This window comes from Physeter macrocephalus, chromosome 7, assembly GCF_002837175.3.
Source record: "Physeter macrocephalus isolate SW-GA chromosome 7, ASM283717v5, whole genome shotgun sequence".
Lineage (NCBI taxonomy): Eukaryota > Metazoa > Chordata > Mammalia > Artiodactyla > Physeteridae > Physeter > Physeter macrocephalus.
The window spans coordinates 108,098,928-108,117,289 of NC_041220.1; the positions used below are offsets into that span (position 1 = coordinate 108,098,928).

General features: G+C 47.6%; 1 protein-coding gene across 1 annotated transcript in view; it reads right to left on the reverse strand.

The window, feature by feature from the left end:
• Nucleotides 1–18,362, reverse strand: part of EVC2 (EvC ciliary complex subunit 2) — a 150,303-nt gene that overhangs the window by 51,576 nt on the left and 80,365 nt on the right. Inside the window, exons 11-16 of the mRNA XM_024119544.2 lie at nucleotides 17,854–18,093; nucleotides 15,434–15,609; nucleotides 12,219–12,378; nucleotides 8,018–8,089; nucleotides 7,313–7,695; nucleotides 1,823–2,027 (exon numbers count right to left, since the gene is read on the reverse strand). Of these exons, the coding sequence (XP_023975312.1) occupies nucleotides 1,823–2,027; nucleotides 7,313–7,695; nucleotides 8,018–8,089; nucleotides 12,219–12,378; nucleotides 15,434–15,609; nucleotides 17,854–18,093 (1,236 nt within the window). The remainder of the gene's footprint in view (nucleotides 1–1,822; nucleotides 2,028–7,312; nucleotides 7,696–8,017; nucleotides 8,090–12,218; nucleotides 12,379–15,433; nucleotides 15,610–17,853; nucleotides 18,094–18,362) is intronic.

The following is an 18,362-nucleotide window of genomic DNA, read 5'->3' on the forward strand; positions in this document are numbered from 1 at the left end:
GCTGAGCCTGCGCGTCCGGAGCCTGTGCTCCGCAACGGGAGAGGCCACAACAGTGAGAGGCCCGCGTACCGCAAAAAAAAAAAACAAAAAAAAAACAAAAAAAAAAAAACTCGGGCTGGGCTCAGCTAATCCCATGAGTGAACTATAGTTTTTATCTCCTGATCTAATGGTGATTATACCAGAAAGAGGAAATTGGGGGTCAACCCCTCTTAGGAACAGAGCTGGGCTGGTGGGTGAGACCCTGAAGCCCGGAGCAAGGACTGGCACTGGAAGCTGGGGTGGGGAAGCCAGAGTGGGGCGGGGGTGGGGCAGATCGCGTGCATCCCTTCCAGCCCCACGCACGGTGATGTCAAGTCGGCAGCCTGAAATTGGCCTTGGAAGGAGTATTTACACCAGGGAAATAGGCAAATGCTACCAATCAGGAACTCTGCACCCCCAATGAGAGTCAGTTTACCAGCATGCGACTGGTCAGGGGTCAGACCACAGGGGGCCTTGAGATCACGGTAGAACATATAGCTGGGCAGAGAGCACCAAGGATTGCCTGAATTTTGTTTTCTCCTCAAGGAGAAGCAGTAGGTTTAAAGTCAGAAAGCACCAGCTCCAAGACCAGTCCTTCTACTTCCTGCTACGTCGGTCAATTCACTTTTCCTCTGCCGGTCGGTGCTTTCATCTGTAGAATGGGGACAAAATATCTACCTCCTGGCCCTGCTGTGAACCACAGATGAGCTACTGGAAGCGTAAGTGATTCGAAATGTTTTCAATCTCAACAGAATATCAACTCAAGGGAAGTCCCCGCATTCCGCCCACATCCGGTCGTTGGTTGGTTCAGTCAGTAAAATTTATTGCACACCTATTATGCACCAGGCACCTTCTAGGTGCTGGGATGGAGTGGTGAACAGGAACGACAAAAAGGGAGCTCGTTGTTAGTGGGAGCACAGACCGTAAGTCGAGAAACCAGGACATTTCAGATAGCGATCAATCCTCTGAAGAAGCGGGAACGCAGCACGTGATGAAGGATGCCTGGGAAAGTGGTGATCTTGGATAGCGCTCAGGGAAGACCTCTGTGCACGTGGCATTTGAACTGAGATGGGAAGAGACCATAAAGAGCTGGTCCTGTGATGTTCTTGGCAGAGGAAACAGCAAGTTCAAAGGCCTTGTCTCAGGTGGGATTCCCCAGAGGCAGAGCCAGAGACAGGGGGTGCACGCAGCTTCCTGAGAGAGGACCTCTGAGCAAGGCATAGGGGGTGAGGGAACCAGGACAGGAGGGGGAAAGGGCCACGCACGGTGGAGGTCTCAGGTGGGGTCTGGCCTTGACTGGTCCATAAGGGGCTCCAGAGTAAACCCTGCACTCCAGAGTTGCCTCCTCTGTGGCACATAACACGTGCTCACCACAGGCATCTGTCATTCATCACCCTACGAGGCCCAGGGTGAGAGATGTCCTTTTCCACCTGAGCCGAGCATCCTCCTTGTGCCACTTACAGAAGTACTCTGAGTGGGTCACTGGCTGTGGCCAAGGGAGGGGGCAGGAGGAAGAGTCACCTTTCCAGGCAGGTGGCTCCCATCGCTGAGGGGAATGCTCAGGAGAGGGGCGCAGCTGTGAGTGGCAGAGACTCAGGGCCACTGGTGGACAGTGCAAAATCCAGGTACCAGTGTGTCCACTACAGAACTTAAGGTGCTTCCAGGAACAGCTGATGCCAACAGGGCCAGAGAGGAAAGGGTGGGAGATGAGCTGAGGGTGGGTGGTGGAGCCAGATCCTACAGTATCAACCGCCAGAGGAGGCCCCGCTTCTGCACCCACGAGGTCCCGAGATGCCCATCCTACCTGCAGCTCAGGGGCGGCCAGCGCCTGGTCCAATTTCAGGAACTCTGCTTCTCGCCACGCGGTTTGAAATTGCTGCAGCAGGACTCGGGCCCGGATTTTGGGAAGGGCCAAGCTCCTGTCCATCTGAGTGAAGCAGCCGTGAACTTCCTGCCTCATCCCGAGCAGCTCCTCTTCAGACAGGGAGAAGGCAGAGGACCAGAGCTTCCTGAAAAAGCAAGAACAGTGATATGTTCTCGTGGAGAGAAGACAGTGCGGGTTGTGCTGGGGGAAAAGTGTACATTCAAAGCTCAAACTCCACTAGTCAAATCCACGTCTGGAAAAAAACCACCATCTCCTTAATCGGGCATCCATTCCGCAAGGATTTCTTGAGCACCTAATGTGTGTCATGATGGACCCAACATCATATCGGGGCTAAGAATTCAGAGTTGAATGGGACAAGCCTGTGAGCAGGCAATAGGCGTCCTGGCGCTCATGACCTTGAAGAGAACCTGTCTCCGTTTAGAACAGACATGAAGACAAAGAACTATCCACCGAGCCTGGCCAGCAGCAGACTGTAAGTAGGGACCAGCAGCCCAGAGGAGAGATGCCCAACTCAGCAGGTCATGGGGAAGGGGGGCCTTGTGCTGGGTCTTTATAGGATGATGAGTGACAGCTCTCATTTAGGGAAAACCTATTTCGTGCTGGAAACCATGCAGAGTGATTTACCATTAGGGGCTAACTGTGTCCTCACAAAAGATATGTTCAAGTCCTAACCCCTGGTACCTCTGAATGTGATCATATTTGGAAATAGGGTCTTTGCAGAGGCAGTTTAGAAGTAAGTTAAGATGGGGTCATATTGCAGTAGGGTGGACGCTTAATCCAATATGACTGGTGTCCTTCAAAGAAGAGAAGACACACACACAAGAAGGCCATGTGACGATGGGTCTACAAGCCAACAAGTGCGGAGGATTGTAGCAACAGCAGAAGCTAAGAGAAAGTCGGGGATCAGATTCTCTCCTGGAAACTTCAGACAGAGCATGACCCTGCCAACTCCTTGATTTGGACTTCTGGCCTCCAGAACTGGGAGACAATACATTTTTGTTGTTTTAAAGCCCCTGGTCTGCGGTGCTTTATTATGCCAGCCCCAGGAAACATTTACCTGCATCCTCACTAATCCTTTGGTGACTCAGTCCTCAATTTACAAATGAGGAAATTAAGGAATGTCCCCCTCTTCCTCCCAGGCAAGGCCTACAGCCACTCTACAGGGGAGAACGGCCACAAGCTCTCTTTCCCACCTCTGGGGATCCAGTCTGGCCAATGAGATGGAAGAGGAGGTCTGCTGGGACTTCTGGACAGAACGTCCTCCTTGACCCAGGAGATAGCATCTGGGGGGAGGCCATCTCTTCTGTCCTGCTTTGGGCAACGTGTGTCTGTTCATTGATCACTAAAAAAATCTTCATGTGGGCCTGTGGGACTTCAGCTCACCTAGAAAGTTCTCTCGTGGAAACAGAATAAGACCGAAAGGGCTGACTTGGGCCACCAGACAGAAGCGGTCTGAAGGCCCCAAGCCCATGTCTTGGGTTCCCTGGGACTCACCAATATTTCTGAAGCACTTTAGGAAAATGCAGCTGTTCCTTTGTACCTTCCCTCGTGGAGAATCTCTGCCCCACGTGTTTGCTGCTTACGTGGACTCCAAGGTGAAAACAACTCTGAAATGAATCTGAGTCTTTATTCTTGCCCATCTTCAAACCAGATTGGCCCAGGGTGGTCTGGCTTTAATGCTCCACTAGGTAGACACCAAGATAATACAGAAATATAGGAGATAGGGTCTTTGCCCTGAAGGAATTTAAAATCCAGGCAGGAGTTTAGCAAAAAGGTCTCAAAGACACTTTCCCTGGCAAAATATGCATCCTTATTAATTCTTATTTTATAGGACCAGGTTTACAGCAACTCTCTCTTGCTTGAAATTGAGAAGCTTATAAAAATACGTTTCAAAACTATTGTGCAAAGCCATTTCTACTGAATGCCTCAGAAATAAAGGCTACAACCTTTTAGGGTCTTAAATAAGCAAAGTATATAAGCAGACTCAGATTGTGTGTATTGTTAGTTGACCCCCTTTCACCCTTAGGAAAATCATAAAGAGTTTTCTGATACCAAAGTGAGATCTCTCTTTTCCTGTTGAACAACTCAATCAGCGGCTGCTTGAATAATATTCCCTGCAAAATGGAACCACACGAAGTCAAAGAAGATGACCATCCAATAATGGGAATGTCAAGTCCAATCCATACACTTTGAAGAGCCCAAAGCAGGCTGGATCGAGCAAAGAGACATTGGTCGAATGTAGGGTGAGCTGAATAATTACTGCCGAGAACAATTCGTGGGAATAAGAAGTGGCGTTTAAGGACCTGATTTGTATGGGCTTGGAGAAGACAGCACCTTGTTTGTTCAAGGAAACAAAAACTAACAAAGATTGCGAGCTAAACGAGGACAGAACCATAAAGAAAGAGAGATGAGAAAGGGGAGAGGTCACTTCCTCTAAACCAAGACAATCTCACCCTCTGCGAACACCTGGGACCTCTCCTCCCCGGCAGCAAGGTCAGTCCGTGGGAATGAACACTTAAGGAGGAGACACTGCATCCTTGAGGCCAGGAAGACCTTGTTCCATGGGATGTAACTGCCACCAAGGAAGGACGGGCACTGCAGAACGATGCTCTGCTATTTGGTATCCCTGAAAGGGTTCAAGGAGAGCTCAGGCCTCGGTGCAGATGGGGAGGACCACCGACGTCCAGCGAGCAGCGTGCAGGATCAAGAGAAGAGGGGGACAGATGGACCGAGCAGATAGACTGAGAAGGACGCCTTCCCCTACCCTCCCCCAACGCCCACCCCCAACACCCCCTCCACAATCCTATGTCGATGCAACCTTTTCTAACCAAAAGGGCTTCAATTCAATTCAGAATTGAAATTGTGGTTAAGATCCAAACTGAACTGTGGAGTGGCCATACCGAGGAAAGAATAGTCAAAGGGCTTTGGTTTTGTTTATTTGCTTGAATAGTGTTTTCTGGGTTGATTGGTTCCTTTAAGGAATATCGATCGGTGGGTCCGTTGGTTAAAAGGAAAAGAGCGCTATGTTATAGCCAAATGGGCACAATTACGCCCTTATGTGTAAACAGTTTATACTGCTCTAAATAAACAGACTGGGAAGACGGCGGTTACTGTTTATCTTCACTGCGCTGCTGTTGCTGGGGGTTTTGATTCTGTCTTTCATGCGGTGAGACTGGTCTCCCCTCTTGACACCCGGACAAGGACCCACCCAGCTGTTCCACCGCCTAGTCTTGTCCCGCCTCAGCAAGGCAACAGTGGGCAGTGTCCCCTTGTCTCTGGCTCCCAGTACCAGGTCAGTGGCCGGCACCCACAATGTACCTTCTTCAGAGCTTGGTAAGGATCCTGATCCTCCATACGGTTACCTGGTTAATTACTCTTGCTTTGTGTATCACGATCATCTATTTATGTGTCTGTTTTCCTCCTGATGATCTGAGTTCTTCCGGCACAGGAATGATGGTGGTGATGACAGCAGCTACCTCTTATCATCCACTTATTGCAGACCAAGGGTTGTGTTAAAAGACTGACATATACTTGCTCATGTAATCCCTCACGAGTGATGTGGAGCTGGCGCTTTGCCAGACGTGGCTGATGGCACTTCCTTGCCTCTTATCAGCTCAGCTTTTGTTTAGATGGGTTACTCTCCAACAATGCTGGGGATAGGAACACCCTTCACAGCCCCAGAGAGGGAATCCCAGGTGGTCTAAGGCAGGAATTGGCAAACTATGGCCTGCAGACCAAATCTAGCCCACTGCCTGTTTTTGTCAATAACGTTCTATTGGAACACAGTTACGTTCACTTACGGATTGTCTGTAGCTGCTTTCACGCTACCAGGGCAGAGCTGAATAGTTGCAACAGAAACCATGTAGCCCTCAGAGACTCAAATATTTACTATCTGGCACTTTATAGAAAAAGTCTGCTGCCCGCTGGTCTAAGACAGTCATGGCCATTTCACTCTCCTTGCCGGTGAATGGTTTAGGCATGGGCTGGTGATGTAGTCCTGCCCAGTGGAATCGGAAGAATCAGGGCCTCACATGTTAAAAAGAGATGATGTATGTGACACCTGGAGCTGCAGCAGCCATCCTGAAACCATGTGGGGGCTGAGCCCGAAGACCAAAGCAGCACACTGAGTATAGTGGAGTAGAAAGATATTGAGGGCTGGATCCTTGATAGTATCATTGGGTCATGGAATCAAAACTAGAAAATTTACCCCCCGACTTCTTATAAAATGCTTTCTTCACCTTCTAACAACCCAATAGTATCATGTGCTGCTGAAATCACCGTAAATGATTTATCGTTGTCATCCCATTCTACAGGCAAGAAAGACGAGGCTCAGAGAAGTTAAGTAAGTTGCCTACACTCAGACAGTTGGTGGCAGTGCTGGGATTTAAACCCAGGTTTTTGGTCTACACTGCCCACATTTCGCTCCTCTCTGTAGCCCCATGTGGGCCGTGTTCGAGGCTCCTCCAGTTTCCAATCTGACGTGCCAGCCCTAAACGGTTGCCAGAGCTTTGCTGGCATCTATCACACAACTGATGGCCCCTTTTGGGCCACACCAAATCTCAGTCTGCACAAAGAGCTGGCGAATGCTGCAGGGGAGTGAAGGACTGTCAACAGTGGCCCCTCTGGAATTTGATTTTAACTTGTCCTCACTGCTTCCATAGCTCTCCAGTGGCTTTAAAAACATTCGTGGTGCAAATTATCCATTATTTTATAATTATCACACCAGGATTGCTGGTGGGCCATGGCTTACAGCATCCTAGTCAGAAGTGGATGTCATTCCATGGTTCTTGAATTCAATGAATGAAGGGGCCCCATAAAGAGATGGTGCAGCGGGCCATAAGGCCTGGAATGAAGGCCCACTACCATGTGCTCCCTGACATCTGCTGACACAGGGAGGGCCTCATGTGGCTTAACTATAAGTTCCCCTCCCCACCCTGCTCCTGTGGACAAGGTCCCCTCTTCACACAACACTTCTCATCAAGGGGACCAGGCGCAATTCCTGCTTACTCACGAGCAGTGGGTTTCAGTTCCCTGCCAGCCTGTAATTGTCCAAACAAGCCCATCACATCCTCCCACAGGAACCAGGGGGCACCTCACTCTCTTGTTACTCTTGCGTTGGCCAAAAAGTTTGTTCGTGTCCCCCCTCACATGAAAAACCCGAACTTTTGGGCCAACCCAAATACAAAGCCTGCCTCCCACGAGCCCTGGTTGTTTGCTCTGCAACCCCTGAGTGGCCCTGGGGGACATGCACTGCCCGTCTTCCCTGGGCTGTGGGTATAAGTGGCTAATACACTGCTGTCCGGCGTCAGATGGCACGTGTCTGGCCATCCCCGTAACCAGGCGGTGGAATCCCTCCCCCACCAGTGGGAGGAGAGGAGGCGACGAAAACACACAGGGATTAAAACTCACATGAAGATCAAGTGCTCCCAGTGTCTCAGCTCCGCCTGCTCCTCCGTGGAGGCCTCCAGAGCATCGTCCTTCAGTCTCTGCCTCACGCTCTGGATGCCCTCCTGGCCCCGGTCTCTCTCCTCGCCCTCGAGCCGCTCGGCCCGGGCGGCCAGGTCCCTGCTGTGCTCCTCCAGGATCTGCTGCAGGAAGAGCCAGGGGACCCCGCGCTTGAGCAGCTCCTGGGTCATCACCGAGTTCTGCAGCCGCCGCAGCTGCTCTGTGGCTTTCTCGCACAGTGAGAGGGTCAGGGCCCTGAGCTCGTCCAGGGCAGCCTGGTCCAGGCGCTCCTGCAGCTCCTCCAGGGTGGCGCTGTGCTCGGCCACCAGGCTCCGCCACTGACCCACGTACTGGCGAGCATCCTCAGCTGCCCCTTGTGCTGGCAGGAGTCCCAGAGCAGCCAGTTAACAGGGCCGGGACTCGGTTGTACAGCCCTTGGGGAAAACACTCTGGTTGCAGGAAGCACAGAATGTCAACAGCCCTTTCCCCAATCACCTCACATTTAGCAAATTATTCTTTAAAACCAAAAAAGTAACGTAATTTAAAGACCAATGGAGACTGCCAAAGTAGCAGCAGAGGAGAATTGAACCATGAAATGGAAACTAGGCGCTCCTGCAGCTCCTCCAGGGTGGCGCTGTGCTCGGCCACCAGGCTCCGCCACTGGCCCATGTACTGGCGAGCATCCTCAGCTGCCCCAAAGGCTTCAGCGACGGACAGCTGCTCTCTCCGCTGCTCCTTGTGCTGGCAGGAGTTCCAGAGCAGACAGTTAACAGGGTCGGGACTCGGTTGTACAGCCCTTGGGGAAAACACTCTGGTTGCAGGAAGCACAGAATGTCAACAGCCCTTTCCCCAATCACCTCACATTTAGCAAATTATTTTTTAAAACCAAAAAAGTAACGTAATTTAAAGACCAATGGAGACTGCCAAAGTAGCAGCAGAGGAGAATTGAACCACGAAATGGAAACTTTGAATAAATGCTTTGCTCTTCTAAAACCCACTAAGATTTTTATGCAAATAGGCTAATAGGACAGAAATACTGCAAGAGCGTGTTCAGAACTGGAAGAACTCTTGATTTCTCCCCACGGTCAAGCCTTAGACAACAAGAGAGGAAATTTCTATTAAGGTTTTTATCTTCTTAACACATCCTCCCCAAAGGAGAAGAGTGTGTAACCTGGTTGATCTTTAGTAAAATGTGACCACCTTTTACTCATTTGTTTCAAAGAAGGATCCAGGACATCTTTTTCCTCTCTTCCTTCACTCAGATATAGTATTCTCTATTCTCTCTATCTTGCTCTCTTCTTCTGGACTAGACAAAATCTGCCTCTGTCTATGTTAATCACACTATTCCAGAGGCAAGGGGTGGCAAATTTCATAATTCAAAGATTTATGGTGAGAATTTAAGCAAAAAGCTTAATCTGCCTCACCCAACTGAGCTTTTAGCAGTGCCTCTTTTGTTTGAGGTTGCATCATTTTTAAATGAATCAATAAAATTGATCATTATTCCCCCCCTCCCAAAAAAACAAAGTTATTCTTTAGAAAATAACCCCAAATGTAGTGAAAACTTCATTTGTTCAACATTTATTGAACACGTATTTATTGAGTAGGTAAAACCCAAGAGGCAGACCACCTGGGCTCCTATCCTGGCTTCTCCACTTACAAGCTGAGCCACCCAAAACGAGTGTCTGGCCCTGTCTGGGCCTCTACTGCCTAATCTGTACAATGGGGATAATAATAGGATCTACTTCACAGAGTAGTTGTGAGGATGCAATGAGTTGCTGAAGACATGTGTAACTCTTAGAGGAGGGCCTGGTGCAGAATTGGCATCAGTGAATGTCTGCTATGATTATTACCAAGTCCCAGGCACATAGGAACTGAAAATTGAGATATCCTAAGAGAAAACCCCCCTGAGATCCATGAGAGACAATTTAAATGAGGAGGTCACAGAAGGCCTTTTAAAGAAGGAGACCCAAATGGATAAACAACAAGGTCCTATTGTATAACACGGGGAACTATATTCAATACCATGTAGTAAAACATAATGGAAAAAAAAAACAACAACAAAGGCTAATCACCACCAAGGGTAATTATAGTAATAATATGCTTCTACTAATTTTAAAATGTTAAAAAAATAAAGAAGGAGACCCAAGGGAGACCTGAGGGATGAGGTCATATCTCAGTTGGGTTAAGATGGGGGAAGGATATTCCTGGGAGAAAGAGCAGTACGCATAAAGGCCCTGTGCTGGGAAAAAGCTGACATGCATAGAGATGTCCATCACAGTGTTATTAACAATAGTGCACCTGTAGATAGTCTGGGTTCTATTTTGTGCAAATATGTCTTGTTCATGGGTCCGGGTGACCAGAGAGGGTCAATTCCTTCCTTCTACAATATTGGCTGAGCACCTACAGTGTGTCCTCAGAGCTGAGGATATGACACAAACCTTTGCCTTTGTGGAGCTATGGTCTAACTCTGTACCACTCACAAGATCTCTCAAAAGCAGCTGTAAGAAACAGTACTCATGGAAAACTGCTGAAATATCTGCAGTTCTTCCATCCTTCCAGATCCTAGCCTTGAACCAGGCCAGACCATCAGAGAAGTGTGTTCTTGGGCCCCATTGCTTTGATCCTTGAGCCAGTGGAGATGGATGAGGTGATGCTAAAGATGGGCTGGAGTTCAATGGTCCCGGTGAGAATGCTGGGCCCAACACTTGATAATAAAAGCAGAGTTTTTAATCAATCAAATTAAGTTATTCTGTTTCCCTTTCCCTCCCGAATGGCACCAGACAGTTCCTTAATCTGGTCTCAGGTGGTCTCCTGATGAGCAGGTCATTACCTTCTCTGGAATGAAGAATGCTAACATCTTCCATCTGTATTATCCCATGCATCTAGTATCTCCTCTGAATCTGTCCTTGTTCCCATGCTCAGGACATGCTCTCATCAGTTTTGACCTGGTCAAGGTCTACAGCCTCCCATTGGTCCCACTGTAGACCTGGTCAAGGTCTACAGCCTGGGGCTCCTCCAACTCTATCCGCAGGCTGCTCACATGAGCTTCCCAGATCCCAAATCTGATCTTCCTTCTGAAACTGAGCAGGACCTGTGGGGCTCCTGAGCATGGGAGCCTTTTGAACAGCTGCTAATCAGGGAAGGGAGGGGAGGCAGAGACAAGGGAGGAGCAGCCAAGAAACAATAGTGCAGCCTTGGGGCAGAGTTCTGCCTCAAGGGATATGCATAACAGTATCTTTGAGCTCTTTTACAGAACTAAAACCGCCAGCAAATGGAAGATGTTAGCATTCTTCATTCCAGAGAAGGTAATGACCTGCTCGTCAGGAGACCACCTGAGGCCAGATTAAGGAACTGCCGGGCACTGCACACACCCTGATCCTTAGCAGCATCTCCGCCCTTGAACCACAGCTACAAAACTCATCACCAAATCCTCCCGGGTTGGGACACACAGTTTTTCAGGGCACGAGCCCACTGTGTCCTTCTTTGCCTGACAAAGCAATAAAGCTATTCTTTTCTACTTCACCCAAAACTCTGTCTCTAAGATTTGATTCAGCACTGATGCACAGAGGCCGAGTTTTTGGCATCAATTCTCCTCCTGAAAACCCTTCAGTGTTCCCCACTGTCCTCGAATGAAGGTCAGCTGCCAGCCCGGCACACTGCCCTCATTGACGAGGTGCTGCTTCCCGGGCGTACCTCCTCCAGCCCCTGCCCTCTGCCCTCCCAGCTCTCATGTTCTCGGAGCTCCAAGGACTCATCTGAGTGCTTCACCTTTGAACAAGACGCTTCCCCATCCCCTGCAGTGCCCTTCCTGCCTTGCTCGCATCAGATGCTCATTTGTCCCCCCAGAACTCGGGTTCCCCAGGAGACGGTGACTTCCTCTCTGTGCTACCAGAGCATGTAGGGAGCACATGATGCATTTCTGTGGTTGCCGGTTGGTCTCTCCCCTCTCGAGGTTCACAAACAGCTGAGCAGGTCAGCATCAAGGACAAGGCTGAGGCTCTAAGTCAGACAGGCCTGGGCTCAATTCCACGTCTGCCACTCACTAAACATGTGACCTTGACCTCATTACTTAATACTGTGATCTGAATGCTTGTGTTCCCCCAACATCCATATGTTGAAACCTAACATGGGACATTGTGGTGTTAGGAGAGGGGGCCTTGGGGAGGTGCTTAGGTCATGAGGGTGGAGACCCCTGAATGGGATTAGTGCCCTTATAAAAGAGGCCCCACACTCACCCACCAAGCTCCCTCCCCCTTTCCACCCTTCTGACTTCTTCTACCAGCAAGAAGTCAGCTGTCTGCAACCAGAAGAGGGCCTTCACCAGAACCCAACCTTGCTGGCACCCTGATCTTGGACTTCCAGCCTCCAGAACTGTGAGATATAAATTTTGGTTCTTTATAAGCCACCCAGTCTGGTACTTTGTTATAGCAGCCCAAATAGACCACAACACTTAAGCCCTCTCAGCCTCAAAGTCTTCATTAAAAAAAGAGAAAACAGTAGCATCTACCTCATAGGGTTAATGTAAGGATTAAAGAAAATACATAATACAATTAGCACAGTGCCAAATAAACACTCCATAAATGTTGTAGCACCCATCAGTCATTATTCACTGGAACCGGCACTCCTACTCCCTTGCCCTGGCAGACATTACTAACCTACTGCAACCCTCAGCTTTGCTAGGACCTGTAGAAATCTTGACACAGCATTCCAAAAAGTCACTACCAATCAACTGTAGATGGCACATCAGGATGCCTGCCCAGTTGCCCTTTGGATCCTAGCCCTCTGATGGCAGTGCCTGGCGTGGAACTTGGCACTTGGTGGGTTTTCACAATGGTTATGTAAAGAATCAAGAGCATAATTCCTTATATACCTTTTGCAGCATCTCTCGTCTTCTCTTAATTATTAATTTTTGGTGGAGTTTTTTCTTTTCCTGCTTTAAGTCATTGTCCAACTTCTGTTTTATAGAAAAGACTTCTGTCTGAGCCCGCTCCAAGAGCACCCGCATCTGATCTTCATCCAGGTAGCCTGCTCTAGAGGAAAAAGATGCAGAGTTAGTTAACACACTATCCAAACTCACCTGCAGCTTGACTGCGCTGTGGCTGAATGTTTTTTTGTTTTTAAGCTATTATTTCCATTGGCAGAAAATATTTATTTCATGTATTAGAATAGAAATTGGTTTCACTATACTTCTTTCTTCTCTCTCTGACCCCTTTTATTTTTTTTTTTTTTTTTTTTTTTTTTTTTTTTTTGTGGTATGCGGGCCTCCCTCTGCTGTGGCCTCTCCCGTTGCGGAGCACAGGCTCCGGACGCGCAGGCTCAGCGGCCATGGCTCACGGGCCCAGCCGCTCCGCGGCATGTGGGATCCTCCCAGACCGGGGCGCGAACCCGGTTCCCCTGCATCGGCAGGCAGACGCGCAACCACTGCGCCACCAGGGAAGCCCTGGCTGAATGTTTATCTCCATATTAGTTTGGTTTGAATCAGAGAAATCTCTGCCATCAGAAGGAGCAGGAGAACAGGCAGCTAAGACATTACTAAAATGCAGGAAGGGTAAGGTCAGCTTTTTGAGAGATGTGCAGAGAAAGCTCAGCATCCCAAGAGAAATTACAATTGGGCAAGAGTTCTTGGAGACAGCAACATTCAAGGGGACCACTGTGGAACAGATAGACTCTTCCAAGAGGAGATGGTAGATTAGGAAGTCCTAGTGACAGGAATGGCACAAGTAAAGTCCAAGAGGTAAAATGTAGGGAAAACTCGGTGTGAGGGTTAATTCTGTTTATCAACTTGACTGGCCCAGATTAAAGGTGCCCAGATTAAAGATCACTTCTGAGTGTGTCCGCGCAGGTGTTTCCAGGTGAGACTAACATTTGAATGGGTGGGCTCAGTAAAGCAGATGACCCTCCCCAATGTGGGTGGGCACCCAGTCCACTGAGGGCCTGCACAGAATAAAAGGTGGAGGAGTAAGGAATTCACTTTTTTTTCCTGCCTCACTGTTGAGCTGGGACATTTCATCTCATCTTCTCCTGCTCTAGGGCTGGGATTCCCCTGGTTCTCAGGCCTCTGGACTGAATTACACCACTGGCTTTCCTGGGCCTCCAGCTTGCAGATGGCAGATTTGGGGTATTCTCAGTCTCCATAGTCACACGACACAATTCCTCATACATATCTTACTGGTTCTGTTTTTCTGTTGCTGCCACTATCACCACTACCATTCCCAGTCTGTCTGCATCCTTGGGCTGGGCCCCCTGCTTGGCATACAGTAGATTCACCATGGAAGCTTCCTGAAGGAATGAATAGGTGACTGAGCAAATGGTAGATATGCATTTCCGAAATATAAGTCTGTGCCAACCTGTTAAAATAGGATTTTAAAATGGCACAGGGAGATCAGCTCGGTGGTTTGTGACCACCTAGAGGGGTGGGATAGGGAGGGTGGGAGCGAGGGAGATGCAAGAGGGAAGAGATATGGGAACACATGTATATGTATAACTGATTCACTTTGTTGTAAAGCAGAAACTAACACACCATTGTAAAGCAATTATACTCCAATAAAGATGTTAAAAAAAAATCAGAGGTACAGAACACTTCCCTGGTAACTGCTCCCAGTGGTATAACCAGCTGTTGGGTGCTTCCATTCAAGGCAAGGAGCTGTTTCTTTCACTCGAGTGAAAATGAATCAGGAATGTCAAGTTAACTGCAGTGACAAATTCATTCGCATCTTTGGGTGGAAAATGTTCACATAATTTGCACCTTACCAAATCCTCATTAAAGAGGGCAAGAGAGCTGCCAAGTCCTAGTACAATTACCCAGGTAGTAGAACCAATTCATAAAAGCACGGCTTGTCCTAAGAAAGCCAACCTTATCATCATGGCCCTACTCATTTTAAAGCTTGTAACTTACAAAGAAGAAATTTCACTGTTGACAATTATGCGGCTCAAAGACTAGCTGAGAAGGAACGCTGTCGAAGGGCTAGAGGCTGCAGTGAGTGGCACCATTTACCTGGCTGCATGGTACCCCAGTGTTGCTGAGAAAAAATACTCAGCATCCAAGATAAGCATCTGTGTATTTATATTTAATTCCAAAGGCCAAGACATGGAGGCAACCTAAATGTCCACTGACAGATGAATGAATGAAGAAGATGTGGCGTATACACACACACATATATATATATATATATATGTAATGGAATATTACTCAGCCATAAAAAAGAATGAAATAATGCCATTTGCAGCAACATGGATGGACCTAGAGATTATCACACTAAGTGAAGTAAGTCAGACAGAGAAAGACAAATACCATATGATGTCACTTATATGTGGAAGCTAAAATATGTAAAATATGATACAAATGAACTTATTTACAAAACAGACTCACAGACGTAGAAAACAAACTTACGGTTGCCAAAGGGGAAAGGCGGGGAGGGATAAATTAGGAATTGGGGATTAGCAGATACACACGACTATATACAAAATAGATAACCAACAAGGACCTACTGTATAGCACAGGGAACTATGCTGAATATTTTGTAATAACTTATAAGGGAAAAGAATCTGAAAAAGAATATATATATATGTATGTATAACTGAATCACTGTGCTGTACACCTGAAACTAACAAGTCAACTATACTTCAATTAAAAAAAAAGTACAAAAATAAAAACAAACTCCCTCCCCCCACCCAAAAAACAAAGGTGAATGCAAGAGCCAGCGGTGTCCTAGAGCTCAAGGAGAAGTGAGCTATCCCATCACACAGTTCATGAAAGCCTCCACCATTGATTTCTCTATGAAATGTTGGGGATTTGCTTTAAAATAACTCAGGGCAGGGATGTATAGCTACATCAAGATTGCCCACAAGCTGGTACCTACTGCAGGTGATGATGGGCACGTCGGCTCACTGTATGGTTGTCTCGACTATTGGGTATGTTTTTAAAATTCTGTAATGCAAAGGATTCTTCCAACTAGAGAATTCTTAAGAAAGAAGTCAGGTGCAGCCAGTGCATTCGCTGAATGAACAGAAGTAGATGGTCTTTGATGAGGAATGTTGGGGCAAGTCTGTTTGTCTGCATCATTTGGGGTGCTTTGGGGGTTTTACCTCTCGTGTTTCTGGATAAGGAGAGTCAGCTGAGCAGAAGCAGTGCTAAGCAGGCCCTGCACGCGGGTCTCTGATGACTGTATGTTCTGGACCAGATACTCCCTGTGGCCAAATCTTTTACTGAGATGGTATCTCTTACTAGCCTGGAAAAAGTCCATTAACTCTTCTACATTCTCCTGTTAAAAAAAAAAAAAATCAAGAAAGTATGCTTAAATAAAATTTAAAGAAAATTCTTTCTAGTCAGTTAAAATATTACATTTCCTTTCTGAAGAAAATACACGGGAATAGAAGCCCTGGGATTAACACCTTAAATGTCCCTGCCCCGAACGAAGGCTTAGAAGAAAATTACATACTAGTAAGAAATGAGGGCTTTGAAAAGTGCCTTTGAGACCCAGATGGTAAAGAGTTATCAAAACACCTTTGCTTCCCTAGAGATGGAATATAAATTTCACTCAGGCATCCTTCACCCGTGCGCACAGTCACACCTGTGGCGCTCCCCAAACACAGCACCAGGACAGGTGCTGAAGTTCTGGGATAAATTAGCCACCGGCTCTGACCCCAGAACTCCCACACTCATGGAGGACACGAGGTGAGCCTGGTCACAGAGTAGCAAGAAGTTCTTATAATGTACAAAATGCATAAGAACCCAAGCAAGCACAAGAGAGTAATAATAGCCTTGCATATCCTGGGTGTTTTTGCTGGGCCTGGCATTGGACCCAGAGCATTTCTCGTCTTTTGTAACTTAATTTAGGGAGAGGATACTATTATTCCCATTTCACAGATGAGGAAACTGAGTCCATATCACACAGCTGGTAAATGACTGAGCAGGGATTTGAATTCAGCCATCAAATTCCAGGGCCTGTGTTTTAACTTCATAATAGGCTATCTCCCAAATCCAGCTTCAACCATTAGCATAATAATTAGACCAGCAGTAATTAAACCCATGGTAATTAAAACATCAGCCTCAGTGTAGTATCCCACTGACTGGCTCTGCTGTCTTTTTTCCATCCGGGGAAATACTGTGCATGCAGTGGGTTACCCGAAAGTTCAGCATTTTGTTCAATAAGAAACATATGATGTTTTCCTTTCCACACAAAAGCTATAATCTCTCCAGGTCCAACACCTGAGGATTTGCACTCTCCTGACAGTGAAAAGCGGAATGGTCCGTGGGATGTGGCCAAATGCCAGCTTCTCTCTGAGAGCTCCTGGCAGCAGAATCAATACAGCAGGAACACTGTGGTGACAATTCTATCCTCTACGGAGCTGGATCACGTGAGTCAGCTGACCTGAGCCCTTGATGTCGGGAAGCTCAGAGTCGGGATCCTCAAATACTAACCTGTCTGTGCCTTGGGACTGTCACCAGAGCTGTTACTTTTTTGTCCCCAGTATTATTAACAATAACACGTGTTCTTTCCAACATGGAGAGTCAGCCACAGCTTATCATGAGGAGCGGGCAAAACGACAGCAAAATCTGTTAATCCCTAAGTGATGCTGTGGGGTCTGAATACCTACCCAGGACATTATTTACTCTCCTAAAGTTTTACTGGGAAAAACCAAGAGCAAACCGGAGAGGCTGGCTAGCTCTCTTCATGCCAAGATGCCCAGTGCCTTCTGACAGTGGTCCTCTCTTTCCAAAAGGCTCACGAGGGCCGCCTGGTCTCCTCCTGGGACAGCCTTGATCTGTTGCAGCTCTCACTCACGAGGCCTGTGCCAGGACCAGAAATCTGGTGCATTACTGCACTCCAGTGATGCACTGCGTGTACAGGCACAGGTAAAATGCCTCAGGCAGGCCTCATAAAAATAGTGACAGTCTCATAAACTATTTTCACAGTCATCTAGGAATTTATTCAGTCTGGGTTAATGACACTCACACTCAAGCTTACATGCAAAAACACCCACAAATTCACCCAAGAATATCGAGACAGAGATCATAAACCCTAGGCATACATCACCACACACATGTGCACACACGTACGTATGTGCACATATATGTTTATATTTTTAACCACTATATATATTAAACATATATTGTGCCAAGCACTGGCTTTCCATGAAATAGATCATTAAATCTCCATCATGCCCCTTTTAGTGTGGGGACTCTATTACCCCCATTTTACAGGTGAGGCAACTGAGTCTCAGAGAAGTTAGGCAATTTGCTTAAATTCACAGAGCTGATGGGTAGTGGAACTGGAATGCAAGTCCAGGTGACCCTGAGTCTAAGGCCTGTGCTTCAAGCCCCCGTTTGCCCTGCTTACTGGAAACTCAGCCGCCACATCAAGAGGTAGAAGGAAGACAGCGTTAGTTCACTGGAACCCAGCACAAAAGAAGAGACAGGACTTAGCTCAGAAAGAGGAGAAATTTACTGAAACAGTTCAGGAAAATGACTCCTCCATCAGAGAGAGCCTCATTTGAGGCATTACCTGTATTTTAGAGTAATCTTGCAGCAGCATTTTCGCTGCCTCTGGCTTCAGTTCCCCTTTGAAAATAGCACTTTTTATCTGGGTAAAAAAGATATTGTGCAGTTCATTCCTCTGGAAAATGGCCAGCTGTCTGTGGGCCTTGGCAAAGTCTTCCTCCTGCTGCAGAGCAAGGGACCTCCTCAGGTGCTCCTGCTCCAGGCCATGGAGGGTCCGCAGGAGGCTGCTGCATTCGATAGCGGACTGTGGAGAAGAGGGGGGCATGTGGGAGGTGACACACTGGTCAGGCATGCACAGGCACATGCGTGCAACATGCAAGCACACACTTGCACGCAGTGCACATGTACATACATACATGCACACGCAGCACACATGCATGCACCAACACACATGTGCACAGTGCATATAAACGCACCCAGCAATAATGCACATACAGGCACACGTGCATGCATGTGCACATGCACACACAAATGTACCTAGAGGACATATACGTGCACCATCAACATACACAC